We start from the raw sequence: 25,921 nt of genomic DNA on the forward strand, positions 1-25,921 counted from the left end.
ACAGTTTGGAAATTCAAGGCAGAGGGAAAAGTAGAATGACAATGGATTGTGACCTGATAATAGAATTTCAGATTTCATAAACATGGAAGTGGTGCATTTGTGAATGATGACAAGATGAAGGGCTGTGGTTGAGGGTAGGGGTGAAGAAGTGGGTCATATGAAATGAGTAAGCTGAGGAACACTGAGGTTAGGGCAGGTGTGGGGAACCTTCGGCATGAGGTCACATGCCTTCTGGGTCCTGTGGCCTTTTTAACTGAGTTCAAGTTCTACAGAACAAATCCTTTTATTAAGGGTATTTGTTCTGTGAAGTTTGGATCCAGTCAAAAGGCCACACTTGAGGACCTAGCAGGCCACATGTGGCTTCGAGGCTGCAGGCTCTCCACCCCTGGGTTAGGGTTTTTAAGGAAGTATCAACATATTTATGTTGAAGTCTCCTAGTATGAAGGCAGGAGCTGAGGAAAAGCCAAAGACCTATTAAGCCAGGTACTGAACTCTGAAGAAAGTCAGTAGACAACAGCTACCACAATTTTGTTTAGGTGGTAGATACAGATTAAGTGAACCCTACATAAGGGGAGTTTACTGAGTGATGGTTGGTAGAGCAGTTGAAAGTAGCAATGGGGAGCTAGGACTGGTCTAACTCCCCCACCTCAACCAATGAGTCAGAAGGAATGAATCAATATATATAGATTGTATAGATTGTGCTAGAAGGAGAGACTGTAATCACGAGGTGGACAGGTCTCTGTGAGACTTAGAAGATGGAAGGAGTGGGAAAGGAAAAAATTTAAGATGAAAACAAGTTTGTTGAACATAGAACATAGTACAAGGGAAGGGTAGCTTTAGAATGGGATGCTGTAGGAATTGGGTTGAAGGGAATGGGAATGAGGAATTAGGTAACCAGGTAACCATGTGACAGAGGACAGGGTTTGAACAATCACAAGTCAGGGGTATAGAATCACAGAGATGTGGAAGGTATGACCTGGGGTGGGCTGTGTTATTACTGAGGAATGAGTTCAGGTAGATTTTCACTATCCAAAGAGGTTTCAGGGAGAACTTCTCTCAGGGGATCCATTTATCCAGAGGATAAATGCTGGGAGCTGAATGAGTACCACACTCGTTAAAGCCCTTTACAATGTAGCTCCAACTTGCTTTTTCTAAGCTACTCACTATCCCACTTTATAAACTTAATATAGTCCAGTCAAACTGACATTTTTTCCTATTCCTCATAGTTCTCTTGCCTCCATGCTTTTAGAGGATTCCTCATCTTAGAATTTCTCAATTCTTTGAAAACTCGGTTCATGTACCACCTTGTACATGAGCACTTTCCTCATCTCCAGAGCTTTTAGAAGCTATGCCCTCACCTCCACATTTTTCTAAGTATTTATTCACAACAAAAGCAATCTGGTTTAGGAAGGAGTAGAGTCAACCTCTGAGTTAGGAAGATCTGTCTTCAAAATCCCATCTCTGACACATCCTCAACAAGTCACTTAACCTTTTGGTGCCCCAGGCAACTCACTAAAAGTATTAATGCAGGGAAGGTGCTGATACATATATTACTAGAGGAATTTTTCTCATCAGAAATTCCTTATGCTGATAAAATCATAGATTTGATAAAAAAAATTATTTTGTATAGACTTACATGTATTACAAGTTTTCCCCAAATAGAATATAATCTCCTTGAGGGGCAGGAGCTGTTTCATTTTTTATTTTGTATCCCCAGTGCCTAGCATGTAGGAGCAGCTTAATAGATGCTTGCTGATTAAGCACTTACATCCAGCTTAAATATTTCCACCTCCAAGAAGCCTTCCTTAATTGTCCCTTGTTGACAATGGCCTTTTTCAGCTTCAGTCCTCTTGTAGGAATTTATTTTATACCTTTCTAATGTAGTCATCATTTTATATTGTGTATTACAGCTATAGATATAGCTATATCTAATTTGACTAAGCTCATGGAATGCAGGAGCCATGTCTTATCTAAATGGTTTGCCATTTCCTTCTCCATGTCTCATCTAAACTTATCTCATAGTCTAATAAAGTCCTCTGTACATAGAAGTAATTTAATAAATGCTTACTGCATTATATTTTTAGTTGCACAACAAAACCCTGCCTGATGAGTTTAATGATATAAATATAGTTTCAATCTAGATTGCAAATCTTTTCTAACCTCTCCCTCCTCCCCCATTTGAGTATCATTTGGGATAGTTAACCTAGAAAAGTAAAGCCTTGGAGCTGAGGTGGAGTGGAATAGGACTTGCAGGGGTGGAGAGGAGATTGTCTTGAAATATTTGCAGCTAAGGTATGCTAAACACCTGGAGAAGACTTCAGATCTTTTTATAACTGCATTGGTTAGAGCAGAAACTAGAATGCATTTAACCCTTTTCTTCAAGTATTTACACAACTGATATTTAGGATCTCAAAATGGATTCACTCATAAGTATTTGCTTTAATTATGTGAAAACTGTCCGGATTAAAGACTAAATCTAGCCTAGAGAGCTATCAAAATGAAGGACAAGTTCAGGAATACATAATGAATCCACTATGCTAATTCTATTATTTTTCTTGAATGCCATTTATAAGAAATTGATGTGGCAGTCAATAACTAGGTGGGAAATTAAAGCAATTTAGTAATCTTTGGTACAAAAGTCTAAGAAAGACACATGTTCAGACGAAATAAACATTATATACACTGCAATATGTATTTGTTATTAATTCACCACCAATTAAAAGAACCAACATCTGCTTTTAAATATTGTTTAATGATGTATGCTAACAACGAAACTAAGGAGAAAATATTTGTATATTTATCAATCAAATCTGGTTTAAAAAAAACCAACAGATATATTACTGCTAAAGAAACACTAAGATAAAAAATATTTATTAGGTCAATATGATTATGTGACTAAAACCATTTCATATTTAACAATAACAATACCACAGTTCAAGCTGGAGGAGTTGTGGAAAGACAGGTACATTAATGAATACTAACAGGAAGAATAAAACAGAACATCAACACTCTACAATGAATTTTTTAAAAAGCAATTTACCTTCAGTTACGTTTAGGTCCTCTTTCACTGAAGCTCTGTAGAATCTCAACTTTAATTTTTTTGCCAATGCCTCAGCTTCTTCACTGAACATAAATTCAGAAAAGAGAACATTTATGAAGACATCATTTTATAATATGACAATTATTATTAAATTTATTTTTGTTGTTTTTTGGTTGTGTCCAAGTCTTCATGACCCCATTTTGGGGATTTCCTTGGCAAAGATACTGAAGTTTCCGTCTCTGGTTCATTTTACAGATGAGGAAACTGAGTGACTTGCCCAGAGTCACATAGCTAGTAAGAGTGGGAGGACAGGAGCAGCTAGGTGGTGCAGTGAATAGAGCACTGACCCTGGAGTTAGGAGAGCCTGAGTTCAACTCTGGTCTCAGAGACTTAACACTTACTAGCCTTATGACCTTGGGCAAATCACTTAACCCCAACTGCCCTGCCTTGCCCCCTCCAAAAAGACTAAAAAAAGAGTGTGAGGGCAGATTTGAACTCAGGTCTTCTTGATTCCAGTACTGGTGTTCTATCCACTGAGCCACATAGATGCCCTATCAGATTTATACTACTTGCTGAATATAATTAGGGGAAAATGGCCAGACCAAGATTTTATTTTACTCATTAGATTTTAGAACAATTTGATTTTTGAACTACATTTTTAATGGTGTATTTTTAGCAGCAGAATTTTAATAGTAACACCTTTCTTCACTCTTTGCTAGCCCTAAACAAAAGTTTATGTATAAACCACAAATCTCCATTCCCAGTAGCAACAACAATTCTACAAAGACATCACTCTGTATAGCTGTTATGGTCTCATTTCATTTTATATGAGACTCTTACTAGCAATTCTTTCCACTCTGAAAAAAAGACAACAAACTAAACTGAAAGTTTCAGGCATAATTATTTCTTATATTCATTCTGGCCTCAAAAGGACACTGCTTGGCAAAAGGCAAAGTTGGCATCTTCATAGCAATGCACACAACGATACCAACATGGACTTCCAATTTTTATTTTACTGGGAGCTGTTTTAAAAAGAAAATAAAGTCAAGATTTTTCAAAATGATCAATAATCACAAGTTATATACTGTAAATCTATTTAATAAGTAGGATCAAGCTGATTGCTAAATTCCATTTGTGGATTTGAATTCTATAGCTCTAAACTTCATAGAAAGATGTCTTATTTAAAAAACCCTGATATCTAGATAGTACTTTAAGATTTGCAAAGTTATATAATATAATTTTATTTGATCCTCAAAACCACTCTGTAAGTACTAACGATATCACCATCTATATTATCCAACTAAGGAAACTTAGGTCAAGATGAAATTATTTGGCCACACAATTAGTAAGTGCTAAGGCAGAATATTTTTTTCCACTAAACTCTGCCTCTCATTTACTTACCAAACATCATAAATAATCAGTAATTATTTTGAGAATTAAAAACATTTGAAATAATTTAATATTTCAACATCCAGTGAAAATATTATAGGATGTGTGGTATCTAAAATGTCTTCAACCACTGAAAGTTGCATAATCATAATGAAAAGGCTTGGCCCAGAAGAACTGAGAAAATACATTTGCTTTCCTTTTTGCATAAGTGAGCACTATGGATGTGAAACTGTAATACAGTGTCAGACTGGTGATGGGTTGATTAATTTGCTGAACTGCTTCCCTACTCTGTCCCTGTTATGCTACAGGGTAACTCACTGGGTAGAGGAGGTTCATATTCAGAAATTAAGGTGTTATGGGGTGGCTAGGTGGCGCAGTAAATAGAGTACTAGCCCTGAAGTCAGGAGGACCTGAGTTCAAATTTGGCCTCAGACACTTAACACAAAAACTAGCTGTGTGACCTTGCACAAGTCACTTAACCCCAACTGCCCTCCAAAAAGCAAAAAAAAAAGGGGGGGGGCAGCTAGGTGGCGCAGTGAATAGAGCACCGGCCCTGAAGTCAGGAGGACCTGAGTTCAAATCCAGCCTCAGACACTTAACACACTTACTAGCCATGTGACTTTGGGCAAGTCACTTAAACCCAATTGCCCTCCAAAAAATAAAAAAGCAAAAATAAATAAATAAAATAAAAAATTATTTAAAAAACAAAGAAATTAAGGTGGTATAAAAACAAAAGATATCAATACATTTTTTAAATGTCTTCAACATAAGGATATTAACCATATTATCCTTGACTACTGGCAAACACACTGCTATGCAAATCTTAAAGTATCATATAAAAGCCTTCCTCTATTGAGAGCTCACAACGTTCCTGGTAACTCCATTTTCCATCAGCTGCATAGCTTGGCTTTGACTTCACAAAACAACATGCCCTAGTGGTAGGTATCCCCTGGTGATCCCTCCCTGCTCCCTTTGCTATGTTATCTTCCTCCCTTAGTCCTTATAGGCAAGGACTATACTTTTCTTATTTGTATTCCCAGTACTTAGCATAGTACCTGGCACACAGCAGGTGCTTAATAAATGTTTACGGAGTAAGAGCGCCGGCCCCAGAGTTGGGAGGACCTGGTATTGGTTCCAGACTCAAATACTTAACACCCACATAAAATAACTGGCCGTGTAACCTTGGGCAAGTTACTTAACCCCAACTGCTTTAAAAAAAAATAAATGTTTACTGAATTAAAACTGAATTTAATATATATTCAAATGACCACAACTTGAATTCCACAAATGGAAAGCATTGAAAAAAAAGGATCTAGCATCTGAATGCAAAGGACCCCTTAATATATACTTAATTCCCCCCATTTTAAATTCAGTATTAACATATTTATGCAAACCATTCACAGAGAATAGTCCACATCGATTTCTGCTGTAGTGAAGTCTTTAAAAGCAGTTTTCCTAAATTTTATAAGCATAATTAATACCAAGTTTAATTAAAACTTGACTTCTGTAAAATTAAAAGAGAGTAGCCATCTTACTTCTTTATACAAGAATCATCCAAGAGGTCAATCTTGTTCTGTACAAGTACTGTTGGGATATCTCCAACTTCAGTTACTACTTTCTCTCTCCAACTGGAAATTGCTTCAAAAGATTCCCTGTCTATAGTAGAAAACACAAGTACACAAGCTTGGGCTCCTATAAATATCAAAAACAGAAATTGTTATTAAAATTAATGAAATCATCGTAGAAAAGGAGATTTTGTTTCACCTGTACTTAAGTTTCCTTATTTAAAATGTTTTAAGTGGGTTACACTTTTAAGAGAATAGTTGGAAGGGTCATTCTGCCCCCACTCCCCAATCTAACAAGTCCTGAATTCCATTTCAAGAGTTATATTATGGAAACACATTCAAAAGATCTAATTAGTCTAGATCATGTTTATTTGCACAAACATAACTTACTCCTCCACTTAAGAAAGGGAACAACCCAAACTGGGCAATCCACCTCCAGGGAAAAGAGGATTTTACAACTAGAGCTGATAGTAGGCTCCATGGGTGGGAGCAAAATACTGTTTCTAGGAATCAAGACATTTTCATAGAATCATTTCAACTTTCCTATTAATAGCCAAAACTTTAATCTGACTACTTAATATACTACAGGAAGAGGGGCTTGTGTTTCACTAGAAAGAAAAGTGTAGAGAGCAAAGGGATAGATTAATAATAGGAATTGGACTGTAGAAGTGGAAGCTTCAGCAGTGTAACTATTATCTATTACAGTGGAGGGCTCAATGGTTGTCAAAGAAAGATGGGGAAATTATGCAAAGAAAATGCAAAATTAGAGAAAATATATGTGACAAATTAGCATAAGTAGATAATACAATTATTTTTAATGGGCATTCATAATTTATTTTAAGGCTAATCATAATTTAAATTCAGTAAACCAACTGCTTGTTTTTAGGACAAAGCTGTGTTTATACATTAACAGTTACTATAAGTAAAATGTAGATAAATAATATGGAGGAAAAAAATAGTGTTAGTATATCACTTCTTGGAATCATGAGGCCACAACAGGTCAGCCAGCTCATCCTCCTATTTCCACAGAGATAGGCACATATTTCATGACTGTATAAAGATAATATTTCAGCTAACACTAAAATCTCTAGGTAGGCTTCTTCAATCTTCCTAAAAGTACAATATAGTTTAGAAAATGCAAATGACTTTCAAGAATTTTTTTTTTCCAGGAGATGGTAAGTTTTATTTTGTCTTGTCTGGATAGAGGTTTGATTTGCTCTCAAATGTTACAGGTTGGTGAGAGATGGGGATGAAGTACAGTTGTGGAGGTTTATTCATTGTAATCTTCGCCCTCATTTTCATCTTCACCATCAACAGAGAGCTGTGTACTTGCTTCCAGAACTGAATTTAGAGGCCAGATTTTCTTCAGGTTTCTTTGGCTCAGATGTAGGTCTTGAATCTTGATCTCTTCTGCCATCTTTCCTATCAGGATCCTTCCAATGGTCTTTACTTCCTCCATCCACTGGACCACCATTGGAGTTCTCACTTTGGCCTTTCAGCACACTCACCCCATCTACCTTATTCTCATCCGGCTAGGTGGCACAGTGAATACAACACCGGTCCTGGAGTCAGGAGGACCTGAGTTCAAATCCAGCCTCAGACACTTAACACACACCAAAAAAACTAGCCCTCCAAAAAGCAAAAAAAAAAAAAAAAAAAAAAAAAGGAATATTAGGTCCTTCTTCAGACTGCTGGGATGTTACCTTTCCTCCACCACTTGTGGGAGACTGCTGCTCTGAGGATTCTGAGCTCTGCAAACAGGCAGGAAGAATGGAGCTCCATTTCACCCAGGTGTTTTCCTTTGGTGGGGGGCACAGGCATCACCTTTAAGGGAGCCTGATCTGATTTAGAAGGCTTGGAATTTGGAGACTGAGAGTCCTCTTCCTTGTTGAATGTTTCATTTTCTAGGGATTTCTCTCTCTCCCTCCTTCGTGTGTTTTTGCCAGATGAAGCTGTATTCCCAGTCTGTGAAGATTCACTTCCTGTCCTTGACTGGTCATGAGTTTCCTCACTTTGCCAACTTGGGTGTCTCTCCCAGGCTGTCTTTCTAGTTTCGACTCCTCCAGCTGACACTGTAGCTTCTCTTGTTCCTTCTGTACTCATTCCTCTACTTCTCGTTCCCTAGCAGCTGTGCCCACTGGCTTTGCTCCCCCAAAGATGGAGGCAGCTTGGCTAGACTACAAGGTGCTAGCTGATGAATCTTCATCTTTGGGTGCACTCTGGGGCTTCAGATTCAGTTTGGGTCTCTGGGGGGGAACCTCTGTCTTCACATCTAAAATGACCTCGGTTGTAATCATCTCTTGAGTCCCACGACCGATCGTCTTGTCTATCATATCTGTCTTCATAGTGATCTCCTCCTCTGTAATCATCATCCCCATGGTACCCACTACCAAATGCTCTTCTGCCACTGCCTACCCTAGAATCAAAGCCTCTATCATAGTCTCTGCTGCCCCTGTCATCATATTGATCCCGGCCTCCATATTGGTCCACGTCCCACCAGGGACCATCACGGTACCGGTCTGAATCATAACGATCACGATACTTGTCTCCAAAGCTATCATCACCCCTTCAAGGAGGATAGTCATCAAAGCTGTCTGTGGCAGGGCAAGCCCTCCAGTCTGTGTTGGTTTTGTCAGAATCCTGATTTTGATCCCAATCATGGCCAAAGGAGTGATTGTCTTGGTCTTTATCCTATGCTTGATCAGCAACATCCACTCATATTCTTCTGTTGCCTACAGACTCTTCATTCAGGCTCAAAGCACTGAGCAGTGAGTCCAAGTCCTCAAACTCAGCATAACCAAAACCTTTCAACCTCGCTGGATTGCTGGGTTCTGGTGGCAAATGTACTGCACTGATATTCAGTCCTCTAAAGAACTCCTTGATGGAATCCTCTGTCATATCATAGGGCAGGTTCCCTAGAAAAGCAGTGTAGGGTGGTGACTTGGGAAGACGGCTCTGGTCAACATTGGGTTCCCAAGCAGCCCATGGAGCAGTGGGCAGGATGGACTGGTCAATTGGAGGTGCCCTGTACATATCGTCGTCACTACTATGCCAAGTGGTGGAAACATCTCCTTCCAGGTCATCAGTTTCATCAGTCCAGCTGATTGGTTTGGGCACAAAGGTGCTTCCTCCACCACCAGTGCCACCATCCTCAGCAAGGAAGTCTATAAAGGTGAGGGTCTTCCCCTTCTTATTCTTCTTTTTAGCTGAGGCCACCATGTTGAGAGAGGTAGAGAGAACACAAAGGCGACTTTCAAGAATTTCAAACACTGTTAGATTTCCTAACATGTACTTTTAGTTATCTAGAATGAAATGAAAAATTACTAAACCTCAAGAAACAGTAAATATACCTGCCAAAACAAACAAAAAAATACTAATCCCTGACAAGCAATTAAATTCCTAAGAAGCTCAAGATATATATTTAATTAATATGGGCAAAAACAAGGAACAGAGAATAGGAACAGGAGGACCTGAGATTTTATGGATACCTCCCTCTACCAGGTCAATATTTTCTCTGTAACTTAGAAAACTAGGGAAGATGGAGCCAAGATGGCAGAGTAAAGGCAGGGACTTGACTGAGCTCTCCTCAAAACCTCTCCAAATACCTTTTTAAAATGACTCTAAACAAATTGTAGAGCAGCAGAACCTGAAAAAAAGACCTAGTGAAACAAATTTCCAGCCCAAGACAACTAGGAAGGTCAGTATGAAAGGTTTGTTGCACCAGGATGAGGGAAGAGTGCAGTCCAGCACATGTTGCACCAATGCTGACTGGGTCCCAGAAAACCTGGAGCAGGCCTTGGGACAACTGAATCATTGGCAGCAGCAGTGGTCCAGACCTCTCAGCCCACAGACCCCAAATACACAACATAGCCCCAGCCCCAGAAAATCAGGAGCAGACTTTGAGAGCCACTCAATCAGCAATGGCAGTGGCTACTTCTGGAGCCCTCAGCCTACAGACAGTAAGGGGGTCTAACAACAGAAGGAAATTACAGAGGTCTTTCTGCTAGTACCGAGGCAAGACTCTTGCTTTGCCCATACCTGGATCCAAGTCGCAGTCCTGGGTGGCAGTCCTAGGGCAAGGAGGTGGCAGCAGTGGAGTGGGGGACCCTGCTCACAGTTCCCAGACAAAAAAAGAGTGCTTGTGGTCACTCACAGACCAGATCACAGGTCAGGAGAGTAGTAAACACACCTCTCCTTAGACCATACCACCTTGGAAGAATTGAAAACTTACAAGTGCCTAGAAGTGTCTCGGAAAACAGCTAGACAAAACTCCTGAAGCTTGGAACAGTGAACCCTCCACCCTGGAAGCAGAGCTCTACTTTAACAGTTAGAAGTCAAGTCATAGGCTGGGAAATTGAGCAAATAACAAAAAAACCTCTGACTACTGAAAGTTACTATGGTGACAAGAAAGATCAAAACACACTCGGAAGACAACAAAAGGCTTACATCCAAAGCCTCCAAGAAAATTATGAATTTGTTCCAGGCTATGAAAGAGCTCAAAAAAGATTTTGAAAATCAAGTAAGAGAGGTACAGGAAAAATTGGGAAGAGAAATGAGAGTGATGCAAGAAAATCATGAAAAATGAGTCAATAGCTTATTTATTTATTATAGACACAAAAAAATACTTTAGAAAATAACACCTTAAAAAACAGACTAAGCCAAGTGGTCCAAAAAGTCAATGGAGGAGGAGAATACCTTAAAAAGCAGAGTTGGTCAAATGGAAAATGAAGTATAAAAGCTCACTGAAGAAAATAATTCCTTAAAAATTAGAATGGAAGGGGCAGCCAGGTGGCTCAGCGAGTAAGAGTACCGCCCCAGTGTTGGGATGACCTGGGGATCGAATCCGGGATCATATACTTAGCACCACACCCAGAAATAACTGGCCGTGTAACCTTGAGCAAGTTACTTAACCCCAATTGCTTTAAAAAAAAAAAAATTAGAATGGAGCAAATGGAAACTAATGACTTTATAAGAAACCAAGAAACAAATAAAACAAAACCAAAAGAATGAAAAAAAAAATAGAAGACTGTGACATATCTCATTGGAAAAACAAATGACCTAGAAAACTGATCCAGGAAAGATAATTTAAAAATTACTGGACTACCTGAAAACCATGATAAAAAAAAAGAGACTAGACATCATATTTCATGAACTTATCAAGGAAAATTGCCCTGATATTCTAGAACCAGAAGGTAAAACAGAAACTGAAAGAATCCACTGACTACTTCCTGAAAGAGATTCCAAAATGAAAACTGCCAGGAATATTATAGCCAAATTCTAGAGTTCCCAGATCAAGGAGAAAATATTGCAAGCAGCCAGAAAGAAACAATTCAAGTACTATGGAGACACAGTCAGAATAACACAAGATACAGCAGCTTCTACATTAAAGAACTGAAGAGCTTAGAATATGATATTCTAGAGCGAAAAGAAGCTAGGATTACAACCAAGAATCACCTACCCAGCAAAATAGAGTATAATCAATCCTTCAGGGGGGAAGAATGGACATTCAATGAGATAAGTGACTTTTAAGCACTCTTGATGAAAACATCAGAGCTGAATGGAAAATTTGACTCAAGAGAAGTTTAAGGGGTGGCTAGGTGGTGCAGTGAATAGAGCACCAGCCCTGGAGTCAGGAGGACCTGAGTTCAAATCAGACCTCAGACACTGAACACTTATTGGCCATGTGACCTTGGGCAAATCACTTAACCCCAATTGCCCTGTCCTCCAAAAAGCAAAGAAAAAAAAGAGAGAAGTATAAAAGGTAAACAGGAAAGGGAAATCATAAGGGACTTAATAAGATTAAACTGTTTACATTACTATATGGGAAGATATTTGTAATTCATAAGGCATTTCTTGTTATTAGGGTAGTTAGAGTATATATAGACAGAGGGCACAGGTGTGAATTGAATATGAATGGATATGATATCTAAAAAAATACAATTAAGGGGTGAAAGAGGAATATACGGGGGTGGGAGGGAAAGAGAAAGGAAGAGGTAGAATGTGATAAATTATCTTACATAAAAGAGGCAAGAAAAAGTTATTCCAGAGGAGGGGAGTGACGGGGAGGTAAGGGGGAATGAATGAACCTTCATCTTATCAAAACTGGCTAAAAAAGGGAATAACATACATACTCCATTGGGTATAGAAATCTATTCTACCCTAAAGGAAAGGGAAGAGGAGGGGAGGAAAGGGGTGATAGAAGGAGGGCTGATTGGGGGAGGGGACAGTCACAAGCAAAACACTTTTGAGGAGGGACAGGGTAAAAGGCGAAAGAGAATAGAATAAAAAGGGAGGGGATAGGATAGAGGGAAATACAATTAGCAACAATAACTGTGAAAAAAATTTTTGAAGCAAGTTTCTCTGATAAAGGGTTCATTTCTCATACATATAGACAACTGAGTCATATTTATAAAAATAAGTCATTCAACAACTGATAAATGATCGGTTTTCAGATGAAGTAATCAAAGCTATATGAAAATCAAAGCCATATGAAAAAATACTCTAACTCACTACTGACTGGAGATGCTCTAATTAAAACAATTTTGAGCTACTACTTCATACTTATCAGACTGGCTAATAGGACAGAAAAAGTAAACGACAAATGTTAGAGGAGAGGTGGGAAAAAATGAGACTTTAATGTGATGTTGGTAGAGTTGTGAACGGATTCAATCATTCTGTAGAACAATTCAGAACTTTGCTCAAAGGGCTTTAAGACGTTGCATACCCTTTCACCTAGCACTAGGTCTGTATCCCAAAAGAAATAAAAAACAAAAAGGGAAAGGACATATATGTACAAAAATATTTGTAGCAGCTCTTTTCTGGTGGTAAATGATTAGAAGTTGAGGCGAAGCCCATCAATTAGGAATGGCTGAATAAGTTGTGGTATGTGATTATGATGGAATACTATTGTACTATAAGAAATGATGAGCAGGATGCTCTCAGAATAAACCTAGAAAGACTTGTATGATGCAAAGTGAAATGAGCAGAACCAAGAAAACACTATGGACAGTATTAACAACATTGTGTGATGATCAACAACGAATGATTCAACTCTTCTCAGAACTAGCCTCTGTCCCAATTTTGTTGAATCCCAAAAATTACGTACTTACACGTATTTTTTTCTTTTCTCCACACTATTCATACGAAGTTTTATTATGGTAGCCTTTAATGTATAAATGCCCTGAATAAAACTGTCCTGAAAGTAAGCAATTGTTTTATTAAATTTAAATTCATGATTAACCTTAAAATGAAATATGAATGCCTACTGCAAATAACTAGCTGTACAGTCTTGGATAAGTCACTTAACCTCCATCTTCTTTTTCTCATCAGCAAAATGAAGAAATTTGGCTTTCATAACCACCAAGGACCCTTATAGCTTTAAGATTCTATCATCCAACTAAAACAATTTGTTACAACTTCAAAAATTATAAGATGAGGGAGAATAATGTACACCACTTTGTGAAAAGAAAACCATAGCAGACCAATAGCTTCTTTCTAAAATAAAATAAAAATGAAAACCAGAGATGTGATGCTCTAAAATGATTTTTATAAAACCTTTTTTTTTCTTCCACATGAACTCATTGTAAAAATAATGGTAAATCTGATATCAATATTTTTATAAAAAACTATTTTCTTCATCAATGACATGTAGACTATGTTTCTTAAAAACCGTTACTTGTTTTATTGATGTCTTGTTTTTACATCACATTCACTTCTGAGAATAGATTATTTCTGAAAAGGCTGACTTTCACAAATGATATTCCATATCAGAATACAAGGTATAAATGGAAAAGGGATTTCTAAAGTTGGTGGAGCATCCCTGCAGATGCTCCTGTTTACAGATATGATATTGTATTGACTACATCAAGTCCCAGAATGTTATAAAGCCTCTGAAGTAAGATTTATAACAATGCAAAAAAGAATTGAGCCTACTGATCCACACAGAAAAAGGAAGCTAATGAAAAATGACTTTTGTTCAAGTTTTGATATAAGCTGGATGCAAACAGCTTGTTTTTTCCATACTGTTTTAATGTACAATGTAGATGAACACTAAACTGAGGTCAGAATTAAACAAGAAGATGACAGTCTAGACTGAAGTTAGAGAATTATGCATCACTTTCAACGACACCAAGCTTTTCCATGAAACTGAAACCCATCTTTTTGGTATAAATATTCTTGTGGAGGTGCTTTCTGTTGTTCAGTGTCCCACTCTTCATGACCTCTTCTTGGGAGATTTTCTGGGCCAAGGTAATGGAGTGGTTTGCCATTCCTTGTCTAGCTATTTTAACAGATAAGGAAACTTAGGCAAAAGAGGGTTAAGTGACTTGCTCAGGTTCACACAGCAAGTTAAGTGTCTGAAGCTGGATTTGAACTCATGAACATGAGTCTTCCTGATTCCAAGGCCAGTGCTCTGTCCACTGTGCTTTCTAGCTGCCCTTACAGAGATGGTATATGGCTAAAAATCACAGAATATTAAAAAGCTCCAAGGAATCAAAATTGAAGGCCAATGAAAACAATAAAGAAAAATATTAAGTGTATACAGACATTTATCAACGAGAATCTGACAATATTAGTATCTTTAAAAGTATTAATAAAATCTACAATTTTCCCCCCAATTTTGATTCTATTTCCAGCTTCTATGGGAGATTATAGGAGAAGGAGCAGAGGAAGAGAATTACGGCAAATCAAAATAGACTAGAGAGTAGAACCTGAAAAGGTAGATGTAAGAAGGAGAAGAAGATAGTTGGAAAGGCACAGAGAATAAGAAGAGGAAAATTAAGAGGATAAAACAAACTGATAGATAAGAGTAGATTGGTGGATGGGACAAATTGGTGAGAGATAACAGGCTAAAAGAGAGGTAGATATGGATGAGAAATTGTTATCTAGACTAAGTAAAAGAAGGTGAGTGGGCCTGTCAAGTTGAGGGAGGTATTAATTAGCTCTAAAAATTTTAACCAGGTACTTAAGGTTGAGATATAAACACCCACAAGTAGTTAAAAAAGAAAAAGCTGAAAATCTCAATCATCTAGGAGAAAAGGGAAAACTATGCAGTGCCTTGAATCAAATGTGCAATATTTATATTTCTGCCATAGTCAAGTGACTGTTATTTGTGTTCCAAATGGAGGATGATCTTCCTGGAGAATATCCAGGGACTCAAAATGTCTCTATATTTTAGGTTGTCAGAGAGAATGGTTTCTAAAGTAAAGAGAAATGAAACTTTAACACAGCAAAGAAAGGAATCTGAAAATGAGCAGAGGAGACAGCATACAAGAGAAAAGAAAGAAAAGGACAACTATATAATTATACAAAAAGATCTGAGACTACCTGAAGAGGAAGAATATAGATGCTCTGAGTAGGAAGTACCTGTTTGTCCTTCAATGAATGATTATTAAAGAAAAGGTGGTTGGCAAATATTTAGAAAGAGAAATAGTGACTATAAAGAGCTATCACAACTTCACCAAGAATGGGCCATGTCAGTCTAAACTAATTTTCTTTTCTGACAAGATTGGTAAACTAGTAGATGAGAACATGCAAATATGCTTTCCCTAGATGTTAATCAAGCTTTTGCTAAGCATATCATACTATTATTAGTGGATAAAATGGAGATATATAGATTAGAGATGGATTCTGAGAGGATTAGATAGCAGAACTCAAAAAGAAATTGTTAATGGTTAAAGGTAGGAGGTCTGTAAAGGAGCACCCTCAAATATCTATGCTTGGCTCTGTGCTGTTTAATGTACTCATACATGACTTGAATAATGATATTAAAATTATCTGAGCATGCTATCTAAGATATCACAAAGCTAACAAATTGATGATACTCTGGATCTAAATGGATTTTGACAGTTAATTGGGCTGAACCCATAAGATGAAATTCAATAAGTGGGGGACGTTCTTTTAAGACTGTAACATGAAAGCTCCTAGAAAACTCCAGCTCTCTTACACACATGCCAGCACAGATCTAAACGGGCACCAACTTAAGAAACACCAGCTGGAATAAGGGAAACAGCAGGAACTCCACCATTCAGTACAGGACTTCATATATTAGAAGCTTGAAGGCACTTAGAGAAGGACAATAATGTGGGAATCAGAAGCCAGTGCAAGTTCTTCTGTCTGAAGTCAGCTTGAGCTCTTAACAGGGACCTATAAAGAGAGGTCTGAAGTCTGGCCAACATGTAGGACTTTAGCCCTGTATTCTCAGGGCAGCAGCACGAGACAGTCATTTCTCAGAGCACTTAAGAGTGATAGCAGGAGGCAAGGCCAATGTAACAATAAGGTATACAATGGGGAGCCTTCCAAGAGATCAAGATCATCACAATCTCTAACCTCAGATCAAGACTGACAAGGCCAAAGCAAGGGATAAAGTAAATTCTTGATTGTGTATTATGCAAGAAGTAGAGAGCAGACTTGCATTGGGCCAATGGAAAAAAGAGTCAGAAGGCAGACAATAAAGTAGAGGATGGAGCCAAATAAAAGTGAAGACATCCAGAACTATGACGATATCCAGACTTTAGAAGGGATAGACTAAACAGAACCTACCTGCCCCATCCAAGAGAATAAGAAGCCTGTTTTTAGGACAAAGTCCCAATCCAGAAACTGAGGCTTGATAGATGAAGAAATAGGGAAAAAAAAATTAGAGAAACTTCAAAAGGTAAATACATTTGAGCAAGAGAAAGTGATTAAATGATGAATAAGTACTTAGATTCTATTAGAGAGAGAAAAGATAGGTATCCTTTTGGAATGGCTCTGTCTTCAGAGGCCACAGAGGAAGAAAGAAAACACAGGATCTGATGATGAGTTTTGTTTCTTCTTATTGTGGTTTTAAAGAAAGAAAAAAAGAATAGAGTAAGGAAGAAATGAAGAAAGGAGAACTTCTATCTCATAACTGGGGTGCTTGAGAAAAGTATAAACATAGAGAAGTGGGAAAGTAATAAACTTCTATTCTTATGTGAGCCAGGCAAAGGAGAATTTAGTGTAGAAAAACATGTAGAGAGTAGACAAGAGGTTTGAGAAAGAGAGTTGATTAGAGAAGGAATAGTCACAAGCTTCCAAATGTCAATTCTGGAGGGTGGCTCAAAATAAAAGAGAAATTAAGAGAATAGAAAAAGTTTAAGATGATGAGAACAAGAATAGAGGAATGAAATAAGTCTTTTACTACCTTCTCTGCAAAGAGGAGGGTGGAGAAAGAGTAAAAAATGGAAGAGGATATGATGGAGTAGAAAATACAATTAACAGTATAACCATGAATATGAATGGGATGAACTCACTTATAAAATAGAAGGAGCAGGATGAATTGGAAAGAACAATCCGACAATGAAGTGTTTATAAGAAACATACTTGAAATATTAAAAAATTCTCAGGAGAATTCTAAAAAAGCAAAGGTAGCAAGGCAATAGTAAAAAACTGACATGGGTTAAAGATAAGCCAGTAAATTACATGATACTTAAAGACACCATGAATAATGAAACAATACCAATACTTTATATATACCAAATGGCATGGTATCAAAGTATCTGAAGAAAAAGCTAACTGAATTACAGGGGGGGGTAAGACTACAAAACTATAGTTAGGGACCTCAATATATCCTTTTCAGAACTAGATAAATCTAACAAAAAGATAAACAACAAAAAAAGTTAAGGACATAAAGAGAATTTTATTAAAGTTAGATCAGCTGGATCTCTGATAACTACTGAATGGGAATCAAAAGGAGTATACATATTTCTCAGGTGTGCATGGTACCTTTACAAAAACTGGCCACACATTATAGCATTAAAACTTCATAAATAAAAATGAAAAAGGAGAAATATTAAACATACCCATTTATGACCATAATGTAATAAAAAGCACAGTCAATAAAGAGTACTTCAAAAAATTATTCAAATTTAAATGGACACTAAACAGCATCTTCAAGGATCTGAACAAATCAGAAACAACAGATAATTCTATCATCAAAGAAAATTGAGACAATCCACCAAAACATTCAGCATGTAGCCAAAGCAGTCCTTAAAGAAAAATGTATATTTCTAAATACTTTCATCAAAGAAAGAAAAAATAGGTCTTTATATTGGGCAGAGAACTAAAAAGACTGCAACAAATCAAAAAACTGAACTAAACACAAAAAGAGAAATTGTGAAATCAAAGGAGAGAGAAAAATTAAAACAAAAAAACTCAAGTTAACTGACAAATAAAACCAAGCACTAAACAAACTAACAAAATAGGAAATATTAGCTATTATGATCAGAAAAGTAGAAGAAAATGAAAGAGTGAGAATCAAAAATGAAATAAAGCAGAATTCACAACAAATAGAGAGAAAATAAAGGAAATTATTCAAAATAATTTTGCCCAATTATAAATCAACAAAACTGATCACTGAAATGAAATGAACTGAGTATTTACAGAAATAAAGAATGCCTCTACTATATAGGAACAAGAAATAGAGGAAAAAAACAAGCAAGACATAAAGAGGTGGTGGGTTCCCATTCCTTGGGGTCTTCAAGCAGAGACTGAATGAACATGTCTGGTATGTTACAGCGCTTCATTTTGTAGATGCTTTGAATTTGATAGCCATTGAGGTACCTTCCAACTCTGAGAATCTTTAAGTCTGCACCACCAAGAAGTTGTAGAAGAGATGTAAGCCAAGAATTGTCTACCCAGAAAAGGAGGTGAGATAGTTATACAGGTAGGACAAGACATAACAGATAAGAAAATGTGATGGAGCAGTGGTACCCAAACATTATTAAAAGACCAACAAGTCTGCTTCTACCAGCATATGCTGGCAGGACATGAGCAAGAACAGTGAGAGATAAGACAACAATTATGGGTTAAAATCTGAAAAGACGGAAGGAGTATCCAAACAGATGAGATAAAATCACAGATTGACTGAAGAATTTATTTAGTGTTAACAGGCTTCATTACACTACACTGAATATGTGCTAAATAAATTTATTTAGTGCATGTTATTACAAATACATTGTAGTTATTGTTGAGTCATACTAATCCAAGAAAATGACATTTTACAAAACTAACAGTAAAAGAGGTATTTTTACAGGAAATTATTATTCACCTCAGTCTCATTTAGAGACCTGAAGTTTTACTAGCTCCTGACTCTATTTTGAAGCTCTAATCTTGTAGTTATTGATCCTGCTACTATCATTTATCTTTCTCTTCTCTGAATTTATTATTTATAGTCTATATTATGTAATTTGATACTTCATCATATTCTCTCTTTTTTTGCAGCTGTTTCAAGAATACTAGACTTATCAAATAGAAAAGGAACATCTTATACTTTTATTGTATTTTCCACAATGCCTTGGATAATGTTGAATAAACCATAGGCACTCACTAAGCACAGAAACTTCTTGCCCTTAGAAGACTCACTTTGACAACAACTAGACTAGGTCTTATAAGGGAAGCCATATTTTCAAGGCAGTGGAGAAAGATGGATGGCATCCTTATAATTAGCTATTACTTTTACTAAGTAAGAACCAATACTTTAGGACAAGATAAATAAATTTGTCCTGATTTTCTGAATAAAAATTCACAGCTTTTCTATGATTTACAAAATTTAGATAAAATTACTTCACAATGTTCATATGATTTTTACTATAAAGTAAGATACTACTAGTCACCTATTTGTGTATAAAGAATATTAGGAGCTTGGGTTTCTAAAATATTTTGAAATTATTATTCCTAAAGAAAAAATACTAGGCAACAAAAATGAATTTTCTTATTTATCCATAACAACAGGACAAAACAGGAACAAAACCAAAATTTACCTCGGTAGTAAGCCTTTGTTATTGCATCAAACTCTTCTTGACCTGCTGTATCCCATAACATTAGCCTGACATCTTCATCATTAACTCTGAAATAAAAGACATGCTAATTCAAACTTTAAGTGGAAAAAATTCAACAATTCAATATTTTGATTTTTTAAAAACTGAAGTTCTTAAAAATATTAGAAAGTAAAATTAGACTTGTCAAGGTTAAATTTCAAGGCTTTTTTTTTAGCACTTTTGATACTAACTTTGTTTTAACAAATATGCATTTTTTGCTTCCAATTAATCCTTCATTACATAAGAAGGAATGAGTAAAAGGAGAAAATATATAGTAAATAAATATATAACAAATGAACTACCTTTTTAGATAGGTTTTGGCAGTGTTGATTTAACATTAAGTCTCTCATGAGATCTTTCCCTTTCTTGCCTTTATTTTTTCTCTTCCCATTGCCTTGAACAGACTCATCTTCTTCCACACCCATCCTTCCCAAAGTTTGTCCTTCCCCTCCTAGCTTATTTATATGGGCTCATGATATTGCTACCTTACCCATTACCCAAGTTTGAAATTCCAGAATTCTTTTAAAAAAATTATTGATATCTTCTGTTTTTGCTTCATTTAACTTTCCCCCTTATCTGATCTCCTCTCTCCCTCCTTGGATAGTCATAGCAAAGAATTTTTCCTTTTCCTGAGTCCTCTTTAATTCTTTCCTCACTTCCTACTTGCAGTTAATTGCCATGTCTTACCACCTCTACTAGCACAACCTCTTTCAAATCCTTCCTCTCTTTTCTACTTCACACTGCTACCACCTCTATTGAAGTTCTCATTTCAGTTTGCCTAAACCACTGTTAACACCCTCTTTTCCTTCTGCATCTAGTTACTAAACCTTTCCAGTACATCTACTACACATTTCTCTTGTCACTCTCCCATTTCATTGCCTACAGGATAAAGTACAAATTCCACGGCCTGGAATATAAGGCTCCCCCACACTCTGGTTCCGACTTAGTTGTATCCTATTTATTCTGCCCCTCACTCTGAACACTCTACCTTCCAAGAAAATTGAACTGTTAGTTATTCCCTGATTTCATACTGCATTCTTTTACATTACAGGCCTTAAAAAAACTGCTCGCACATCTCTGTTCATCTCTTCTTCTTACTTTAAGGCCCAATTAACGTGCTGTCCTCCTTTGTGAAGGTTTCTCTGATCTCTGCAGCTGGAACTTCTGGAACTCCTGACAGAACGTTGTTTAGCTCTCTCCTGTATACTTATCACACCTATCCTTGAAGACAAATGACTATAAGACATATCTTGTCATGCTATTTGATTCTGTACTCCCTGAAGACTTACGCTGCTTCTTGTTATGCGTGGCAGGTGTTTAACTGTTTGTTGACTGGATTTCTATATGATTAACTACAACCAGTTGTTGCTATAAGCCCTTGGGGACACCCAGGAAGGGAACAGTTTCCTTTATTCACATGGAATCTCCACCCCTGTACTTGCTGCCCTACTCAAAACTGGGTAGGACCAACAAAAAGCACTATTTTGTCTTTTCTTTAAATTCATTTCTTAATTGTGAGCAAGCCTGTCCTCCTAAGACTCAATTAAATTAACTATTCTCTTACCAACAAGTCTTTAATCCTCTCCAAATCTGTTTTCTGCTACCAAATCCTTAATATCAATGTGTTCTCTGCCAACAAAAGGACATCCTGTGTTGGTGCAGATAAAACTTCTTAATACAAGTTATAAATCATTTTTCTGAGAGCCAAAAATTAACTAGAGTAAGTCAAGTGTCACCAGTGAGTGTGCTGCTGGTAGGGGAAAGAAAAAAAAAGGAAAGGAAGGAAAGTGAGAGAGGGGAAAAAAGAATAAAGAAGGAAGTAACAGGAATAGAAAAGAAAGAGGCACATACAGATAATAAATAGTACAGCATCAACAACTGCCTCATGTGCCATTAACTCAAGACCACTGCCAGAGGAAACAGGGCCCTGAACAAGTTTGTGAAATCAGTGTTAACAGTAACAGTTGACCTATATACACAGTGCTTTAAGGTTAAAAAACACCTAACATAAAATATCTCATTTTATTCTTACAATCACCTCATAAGGTAGGTATCATAGACATTATCTTCATTTTACAGATAACGCATTCTGGCTCAGAGGGGTTATTTGCCTATGACCACACAGCTATTAAGGGTCAGAGGTTCCAACTCAGACATATTACAACTCCAAGTTCAATGCTCTCACATCATATTGCCTCTTCATAAGGACATCCCTATAGATCTCCCAGACTTACATCACATACCAAAACCAATAGGAAAAAAAATTAAGTACATACTGGACTTGTCTCTCCAAAAAATCAACTCCAATTGTTTTCTTGTAGTCTTTTGTAAAAATGCCTTTGCAATATCGTTGAATCATACTTGATTTCCCAACAGCTCCATTCCCAACAACCACCACCTTGATGGCCACTTCCACATCCTCTTCCAACATTCTGAGTTGAAGATAAATTTTTGTATCAACACTAATTTCAGATACTTAGATTTTTTCTCTCAAATCTGTAATAAAAAAAAAAATTATGTTCATCATGAGATCAGAGAATGTTACTAAAAAGTCCACAAAGGAAAATAATTCCAACTTGTTTATCATGATTTAGTGACACAAAAATATTATTAGGCTTTATCATGTAACACCATAATGTAGATCCTACTCAGTTTTTCTATGAAATCCAATAATTATTCCATATTTTGAGGTACTGGCAACAAGCACAGGAAATGAGAATAAATTTTTTTTTTTTGCTTTTTGGAGGGAAATTGGGGTTAAGTGACTCACCCAAGGTCACATGGCTATTTTTTTGTGTTAAGTGTCTGAGGCCAGACTTGAACCCTGGTCCTCCTGACTCCAGGGCTGGTGCTCTATTCACTGTGCCACCTAGCCGCCCTGAGAATAATTCTTGAAAATCCTAAAATAACGCTGCTGAAATTCCATTAGAATGAATATTACTACCCAGAAAGGTTTTGTAAAATAAAATTATAACCATTTGCTGGTGATTAGTTGTTAAAAATATTCTCTACTATTTAGTTTCAATGAAATGAATTTTCTACAAAGAATAATCCACTCAAAGTGCTTTCTCCAGTCCTAGGACAAGCAAGTAATGATCACTCTGTGTAACCTGATTTTGTACTATTTGCATAACTGTAAAGGAAAAGAAGAAATCTAAATTCTTTAGTTTCCTCTCTTTTTCTACAAAGTTAAAATGACTCTTTAATTCCCTCTCCCCTAATCAAATATTCAAGTAACCACCACTGGAAAAACTTTACCAAATTACAAAAACAGTCAATAAAACTCACCACTACATAAAATAAATGATTCCAGAACTTAAAAGGGATGGAGATACAAAGCAGATGACAACCTCCTAATACCCACGATGAATTCAAAGCACTTTTCCCCCCACTTTGCTAATTCAATGTAATAAACTATATTTCATCTTAAGGTCCTGAAGTTATCTGAGGCAATGAATGCATTTAATATAACAAAAGTCTACTTCAGTAATACAGTCACAGAGCAAATTCTATATAATTATTTTTACTCACATCATATAATAATCTTAAAAATTAATTAACTCTTAAAATGTTTCCATAGACACCCAAAGCCTCATATATGCTCAAAATAGTTTGCATGCATGCATAAAAGAGATTAGTTTTTAATCATAATTATAGAGAAAGAATATATAAAACATTCAGAGAGGGGACAGAAGAATTTATATAGCATCCTGGCTTTATGTACTACTATACTATTATGCCATAAGAAATAATTAAGGAGATGGTTTCAGAGACTCTCAGGAAACCTGTATGAACTGATACAGAGTTAAGTTAGCAAAACCAAGAGAACAATTTATACTATTAAAAATTTGTTTTGAAAAAAGTAAACAATTATGAAACACTTAAGAACTTTAATCAATGCAGTGATTCCAGAATTCCAGAGAACCTAGGATAAAGCATTATAAACCTTCTCATAGAGTGTTGATGGACTAAATGTGCAGAATGAGACACATCTTTTTAGATATGGTAAATATGAGAATTTGTTTTGCTCGACTATGCATATTTTTACAAGAGTTTTGTTTTTTCTTTTTTAAAAAGGCATAAAGTCAACTATATCAATATGTTGATATATGAATACACATACACACACACCCCATATACGTAGATATGTGTAAAACCCTAAATGACAAGTGAGGTAACTTTAGCAGCAGGTGACAAATAATAGAATACAGAGAGAAGAGAGTTCACAATGCCTTATGAATTCCATTGAATAAGTATTTATTAAGTGCCAATTCCATTCAGTGCACTGAAGATTCAGATGATGTAAGGAACAAAATACCCCTTTCTCTCTAAAAATTATAACTCATAACAGATTAATATAAAAAATATCAAGTACGTGTGGGGGGAGGAGTGTTAACAATTAGGGATAAGTAAAGGATCTCTTGTAGGGAGTATCAGCTGAGCCTTTAAGGGAGCTAAGGATTATAAAAAAGAGAGGAGGGAAATACATTCCAGTCATGGGTGAGCAGTGCACATGCACAGCCTGTGCAAAGGAAAGGAGATAGAAGGCCAAGTTCAGGGAATGACAAGTAGCACAGTTTGGCTAGAATATAAAATGCATAAGATGGAGTAATATGAAATCAATCCAGAAAAAAGGTTGAAGATTAAGGGAAGTTTTAAATACCAAAAGAATTTATATTTCATCCTAAAAGCATTCAGGTCTTAAGGAAATTGATATGGCCAAACCTATGCTTTAGGACTCACTTTGGTAGCTTTGTGGATGAAAGATTGGATGGAGAGATACTGCAGGCAGGAATACCTATCTGGAGATTGATACAGTCCAAGAAAGAGGCATGAAGGCCTGAACTAAAGTTATTATTGCTTGTGTAGAGAGGAGGGGATGTATGAAGAGATGCTACAGAAGGGACTCAAAAGGACTTGGCACTGAGTAGATTAAAGGGGCTGAGGAAGAGGCTTTTTAAAAAAATTTCCTTAAATATCTTTATTTTTGTTACAAATGAAGCTATGAACTGCTTATCTTTTTTTTTTAAAGCAATTGGGGTTAAGTAACTTGCTCAAGGTTACACGGCCAGTTATTTTGTGTGGGTGCCAAGTATCTGAGGCCAGAACCAATCCCAGGTTTCCCGACGCCGGAGCCGGCGCTCTTACTCACTGTGCCACCTGGCCGCCCCTGCTTATCTTTTCCAGTGTTGTTCAGGCCATTCCAGTTTATGAGACAGAGAAAAAACAAAACAAAATGAGAACAGAAGAAAACATATGGATAATAGTAAAACAAAGGAAATGGTTATATTTTAGGTTGTATTAGATTTAATGCTTCCATAGTGTTAAATACACATGCAAAACATTTTTTTAGATAGAGGATGATAGATATATATATATATTAGATATATGCATACATACACACACACACACAAACATCTGTGTATATGTATATATACACATGTATACCCCCACACGTATATTCATCATTTTAAAAGTTAAACCTGATTCAATGTTAAAAAAAATAATAATAAATTCTTCCTAAGACAAGGGAGTGTTATAAATTGAGATAGAGAGCTGGCCTCAAATTAAGGAAAAAGTTCCTGGTCTGAACCATACTTCCTATGTGTTGTTATTCAGTCATTTTTCAGTTGTGTCTGATTCTTTGTGATACCATTTAGGGTTTTCTTGACAAAGATATTGAAGTGGTTTACCATTTTTTTCTCCAGCTCATTTTACAGATGAGGAAACAGGTAAATATGGTTAAGTGGTTTGCCCAGGGTCACAAAGCTACTAAGTGTCTAAGCCATATCTGAACTCAGGTCTTTGAGGAAGAATGAGTTGAAGACAACTTGAGGATTACAAATCTGGGTGACTGAAAGGATGATGGTGCCCTTAAAAGATAATGAAAGTTCAGAATAGGAGTGAGAATGGAGGATAAGAAAATAGGCTTCATTTTGCACATGTCTAGTATAAAAACCGTGGAATATCCAGATATAAATATCCAACAAACAGCTTATGATGTAGAACTGAATCTCAGAAAAGAGAGGGCTGAATTGGTAGATTCATCTACAATATCATCTATATTGGTAGATTCATCTACCAATACCATCATA

At 36.5% G+C, this 25,921-nt stretch overlaps 1 protein-coding gene and 1 pseudogene across 1 annotated transcript in view; both read right to left on the bottom strand.

Moving 5' to 3' along the window:
• Positions 1-25,921, bottom strand: part of RAB23 (RAB23, member RAS oncogene family) — a 36,464-nt gene that overhangs the window by 7,740 nt on the left and 2,803 nt on the right. Inside the window, exons 2-5 of the mRNA XM_069070683.1 lie at positions 22,103-22,322; positions 19,770-19,855; positions 5,965-6,121; positions 3,041-3,123 (exon numbers count right to left, since the gene is read on the bottom strand). Of these exons, the coding sequence (XP_068926784.1) occupies positions 3,041-3,123; positions 5,965-6,121; positions 19,770-19,855; positions 22,103-22,257 (481 nt within the window). The 5' untranslated portion in view covers positions 22,258-22,322. The remainder of the gene's footprint in view (positions 1-3,040; positions 3,124-5,964; positions 6,122-19,769; positions 19,856-22,102; positions 22,323-25,921) is intronic.
• On the bottom strand, positions 6,128-10,987 carry LOC138148038 (eukaryotic translation initiation factor 4B-like; annotated as a pseudogene).

This window comes from Petaurus breviceps, unplaced genomic scaffold (assembly GCF_028583685.1).
Source record: "Petaurus breviceps papuanus isolate PSGF00001 unplaced genomic scaffold, PetGlider_PUasm1.0 90822, whole genome shotgun sequence".
Lineage (NCBI taxonomy): Eukaryota > Metazoa > Chordata > Mammalia > Diprotodontia > Petauridae > Petaurus > Petaurus breviceps.